This window comes from Eurosta solidaginis, chromosome 5 (assembly GCF_040869045.1).
Source record: "Eurosta solidaginis isolate ZX-2024a chromosome 5, ASM4086904v1, whole genome shotgun sequence".
NCBI lineage: Eukaryota > Metazoa > Arthropoda > Insecta > Diptera > Tephritidae > Eurosta > Eurosta solidaginis.
This window is the reverse complement of record NC_090323.1, coordinates 172,705,201-172,710,912: the sequence shown is the minus strand read 5'-3', so window position 1 is coordinate 172,710,912 and position 5,712 is coordinate 172,705,201. Positions and strand designations below refer to the sequence as shown.

General features: G+C 37.8%; 1 protein-coding gene across 1 annotated transcript; it reads right to left on the bottom strand.

Moving 5' to 3' along the window:
• Nucleotides 1-363: 363 nt before the first annotated feature.
• LOC137253703 (pupal cuticle protein C1B-like) lies at nt 364-1,312 on the bottom strand. Its single transcript, XM_067791083.1, has one exon. It carries the CDS (start codon nt 1,226-1,228, stop codon nt 404-406), a length of 825 nt encoding a protein of 274 aa, XP_067647184.1. The 5' UTR covers nt 1,229-1,312; the 3' UTR covers nt 364-403.
• Between the last annotated feature and the right edge of the window lie 4,400 nt (nt 1,313-5,712).

Below are 5,712 nucleotides of genomic sequence, written 5' to 3'. Positions count from 1 at the left end.
GAACCGGTAACCTTTTCAACCGTTTACTCTCCAACCTAGGATTTTCTGGAATCAATCAAGCTTGGTCTAACAAAGTACAAGTTATTGGTCTCTCAAAACACATTGATTATAGACAATTTTTTTTTTTCGGAAGGGTGTTTTAGATTTTCCTTCATATAAAACATAAGGCTATGCGCCCTTTGCATAGAAGCAAATATAAAACACCATTTGGGACAAAATTGTTTAAAATCCATTCGTTTTGAAATAAAAACTTTGAAATTTTTATTTGCAAAACAAAACGCTTTATTCAAACAATAACAGTTTATCAATAATTGTTTAGTAACAAATATACTGTTTACGCAATTAACACATTATTTATCCTCATTATAAATTACATATTACATTCGTTCACTCAAAAATCAAATTACCAACCCCAATGAGTACCGAAACCATCGAACCTCATGTGGGACGAGGTATCAGCAGGTGAGTAGTGTACAGTCTGGCTAGCGCCATAAGCAGAAACACCTGGAGCATTATGTGTATAAGTGGTTGCTGCTGGTCCATGATTATAGCTGGTTGTGGCCAGCGGCGCTGCATGATGATAAACAGGAGCTGATGAGGCATAGGTTACATGTTTAGCAACATCATCATGTTGATAAACTGGAGCTGGTGCAGGATAAGCAACTGTTTTGGACACAGCTGGAGCAGCCACAACAGCATGCGAATGTAGAGGAGCATATACAGTCTTGCTAACGGGAGCAGCATGAGTGTACAAGGCAGTCGACTTGGAAACGGCGGGAGCAACATATGCTATAGTCTTAGCAACAGGTGATGAGTGCACGTACGAGGTAGATTGAGCTGGTGAGGCGTATACAGTTTTGTGTACAACTGGAGCAGAGTGTGTGTAGACTTGCGTTGGTGCAGCATAGGTAACAGTTTTAGACACTGGTGATGTGTGCGTGTAAACGGTTCCTGGAGCTGGTGCGGCATAGGTTACAGTTTTGGCCACAGCTGGTTGATAGACATTATTGCTAACGCGAGTATCGTGCTTGTGTACACTGGAGTAAGGCATCTCAATGGATTTCGAATATTGCGAAACGGTGCCATCGAAGGTGCGTACCACGTTTTGGTGGCTCGAAGCGACCGCATCCACGGCGGGATTGGCGACATGAGCATATGTGACAGGTTGTAAAATACCAGCGCTAGCAACAGCTAATAAAACTGAAAGTAAAACGAATTTAAATGCCATTTTTATGTTTTTGTTTTTATTTGTTATTTGTTTCGAGTTGATAAAACAATTGAATTGTTTCAAGTGCGGAATTGTTTGCTATGATTTGATCGATCGTTGACTGATACTTTTTGAATGTAGCAAAGCGCTTTTATATGATCGTAATTTGGACCGTTAGCTATTAATGCAAGCACAAAAAAGTGAGAAGTGAACTTAATCTCTACCAATTCGGCAATTTTTTCAAGGTATCTTAAATTGTAAATGCAATTTTTTTTTCAATGCTCTTTTATCTTAGTTTTTTATAGGCTTTGCAAATTAACGCAATAATCAGTTTGCTGAAGTTTTGACATATCATATTGTTTTATGTAAAATGTGTGCTGATTTGTATGGATAAATACATAATTAACCAAATCAAATGTGTACATACATAAATTTACACCTTCAATACCAATGAGAATAATCTTATCGAAACTGTTCGGGCCAGGGAAAGTACCGATGTCAAACTGTTTGATATACCCGTGGGCTGAAAGGTTTTTATCACTGCCCTACAGAAAATGCGATGAATGGGGACAGACATGGAAACAATCCGGCTTTGTTAAATCTGGTGCAGCAGTGTTGGTTCACGCCAGTGAAGGATTGTCATACATGCTCCACATCGAAGCCAGGTTGTTCAACAGAACTTTTATCTGTCCCAAGCGCAGACACAAGAGGTGACTACATCCACATAGTCTCTGCAAAATTAGAACAATATAATTAGGCGGAGTGACTTTACTATGATATATGAGTGCCAATTAAGGACTAGGCCAGAATTTCGGAAATTAAGCTTCTATAATAAAACATCTTTAAACGGGTTCAGTTTATAAAAGGTGTGTGTCGTCCTCAAAAACCTTGATTGGCTTCTTGAAATTAATGGATCCCGAAGGGTCCAAGACCTAGGTATTGTGCAATTTAAGCAAATAGCTCTCCACACCACCGTGACTGGCTACGCGTTGTTAATGTAAATCTACTTCTTTTTAGACTCCGTTGTGACATTATTCCAATTGTGATTAGGACACCTCATAAGTAATGACATTATCTCAAGTAAAGAAAAGTAATAGATAAATAAATGCAAGGCGCTATAACATCCGATGAGATTTAAGGCCGAGCTTCTCTACCAATTTGCGTTGTGCTCCTTTTTAAATTTTCCTACAAATAGGTGGGACGGGAGCCGACTCCGAACGGCATCTGCAAGGCAGATGAATTAGAAGCTTTTCAAGGCAGATATACACTCGGAGTGTTTGCCTAATCACTGACATGACCTAACGACCCTGACGAAATTTTTTCCAGACAAAAATGCGTGCCATTAACGTAAGCGCCTTGTGAAATTTGAAGCTAAAATCAGAAAGAATTAAAGAAAACTCTCTTATCTGATCAATCGGTTGTATGTAGGATATATGCTATAGGAGTCGGATTTGGTCGGTTGCGACAAATGTCCAATGCTCACCAAATTTCACCAACATATCCCAACAAATTAAGAACAAGTTTGCCTTCATTCAGACAGAGAGACAGACAGAAAGGCATACGGAGAGACAGACGGATGGCTAAATCAATTCAGCTCGTCATCCTTATCATTTCGGTATGCTTATTGGGGGTCTTTTTCTTCTCCTTTAAGGACTTACAGCTTTGAGATTCTTGCGAAACTTAATATGCCATTCATTATCATGAAAGGAATAAAAATTGGGGCTAGGCTACTTCAGTGCGGATTGCGTAGTTCCAAGTAAAAAACATGGAACCGCCACTTGGGAGTATGTCATTGCACCCTGTTATGTACATATTGGGTATATGCGAGGTCTTTTTTAACAGGACAATTTCCACTGTTATTATCAAGTAACAGGTTCCAATGTATAAAACTACACTAAAGTTACTTGGCTGTATCCAGACTTGACAACGTCAATGAAGGAATTCAACCTTAGCTACGCGAGGTGAATCCTCTTTCATATATAAATGTATCGTACACATATTTAGCGGGCGAGGCTCTAATGACCTCAAGATTCTCATGAATTTATGGCGTAGAGGGCGGGATGGCCTAGAAGGTTTAATGTGGTCATATTAATCGTTACCAAGATGGCCGGGCTAGCACCTTAATAGTGCTTGTTACCGGAACGTATCGCAACTATATCTGGCAAATTACCTTCAAAATATTTAATAATCACCAAAGCTTTATCTTTATCGCTACAACAACAACAACAACAACAAGATATAAATCCAAATTAATAAAGTCACGATGGGGGTAAGATTACCAACAGTTTTCTGAGTCTGCGCTCTCAATCAGGTCCAAAAGTCAACTTGGGTCTTAATTTTATAGCAGTCAAGGAAGCTAGTAAAGTTATATAGTTTTAACACAACGGTGTGAATATGAAATGGTCACATATTTCTCAATTAGTATTTCCTATCTCACACATCATCCGATTCCAGCGAGACCAAAAACACATCAGGACTAGAAGGTATGTTAAATCGATTGCAAAACAAAGGGAGCTATATTTAAGATCATGCTGAACATAAAATCAGCAAGATGCTGCATATGTGAACATGAAGTGGCGTGATAAGTGAAGCGATTCTTATAATGTGAAGAAAGAAGTCCCGTTGATAATGAAAAGTTCCATGAACGGGGAAAATCCCTGTGGAGACAATAATAACACCAGTTTCAAGTTCTCTTTAATACAAACCGTTGGCATGACAGTAAGAGCATAATTTTCCGTAGAAATCTCCTTAACAGTTCATGATTTCGAGCCAAACATTAGTACAGATATTTTGAGAGACTCGGAGAGTGTGATTTTCGTACATCAACTTAACAAGTTTAAAGAAGCACTTGTCGACAAGCACTACTACAACAAAAACAACACAATAATTATTCTCCATTTAACTTTTTAGCTTCCACTTTTTTTTTTTTTCAGATAGAAGAAGAACCCCCCTAGTCCTGACTTTATTAAAAATCCACAATGATGTTGTATTCAAGGCAGGCATATATCTCATATATCGACCCATGCCGACTTTGTAGATTGAGCCCGCGGAAACAAAATATAGGCGCTACCAATTTCAAACAGCCAGGCGGTGCAGAAATTAGTGATAACGTTATTTTCTACAACCATTCATATACAAAGATTGAACCGGCCGGCCCGTGAGGACCTCACATAGAGTAAATAAGTACATAGTGTTATTCATATGCAAAACAAAAATAACAATTATTTTCTGGAAAAAGTACGAACAACTGTCAAGCAGTAGAAAAAGAAAAGAGTTCTCATAAGCTTACCATACATCTACAAAAATATCAAAATGCAAGTGACAAAAACTGAAGTAACAGAAATGATTCTGACACAATACAATACATAACACCATGTTCGTGTGTGTTAATACATAAACAACAATTAAGAAAGTTATAGCTCAGTTAAAACGGAAATTATATACCCAGCTGTGAACTTTGACTATAGCTCCGATAATGCAGATATTTAGTGGATGATTTATGTATCTTATGGCGTCCGGTCAATGCTTATTAACTTTGTTGTCTTCCTGGTGGGTTTATATTCAGATATATATTTAAAACTAAAACGTTCTAAAAACAAGATGCTTTAAATGTGTAATATCTGCTTTCCATAGTAGGAACAATTAAAGTGGCGTGTTACCCGCGACTGTAAGCGTAACCACACTATAATCATCACCTTGATTATAATCTTGACAGCAACAATAACAGTCAGCGAAACGGTATAGCAAAGCTTGATCCATAACTGAAAACGTTACCATAATAAAAATAGTAAGAGTAACCGTAGTTTGAACATCATTTGTAAATCTAAACTCAATGACGTAACTGTAACGCTATACTCACCCGCAGCCATAAGGCTGCTACTTACTCAGCAGAGAAAGTGCAACCTGTCCCGTCATTTTAATTTTAAATGTGATAGTAACTGTAAAAACATATAAAACGCATTTCTTTATTTTTAAACTCGAATCTTTGTTTAGCCGTCGTCTACATTATTCTCTACATTATCCTCATCTTTATGAGAGGAGGAAAAACGGAGCACTATAACGGCAATATCGATAATGATGTGGATGTGGATGATAATAAATTCTTATAGTTTTCGTCATGGTTGCGAAGATAAGGCAAAACAGGAAAAAGGAATGAGTGAAAAGAAAAAAGGAAAGAGAGGAAAAGGAAAGGAAGGGCTAGAAGTCACAACCGCAGCCCAAACCAAAGATGCAACTAAAACTGGACGGAGTGTAATCAATTTGTTTTCGAAGTTTTAGCGGCTTGGTATTTGTAAGCTATACGTCTGTTATCTACACATGGACGAGGTATAGGCGATTCAATTTGATATCGAGGTGTTATAAACTTTTCATCGGTAACAAAAACCATTGGTGAGTTATCGGTTTGTTTGGAAGTGTTGTAAGCTTGCCTTCAATAAGAAAGACCATCGATTTGTTATGGAATAGATAACGATAACATATGACAGATCTGTAACTCGTCGCTAACA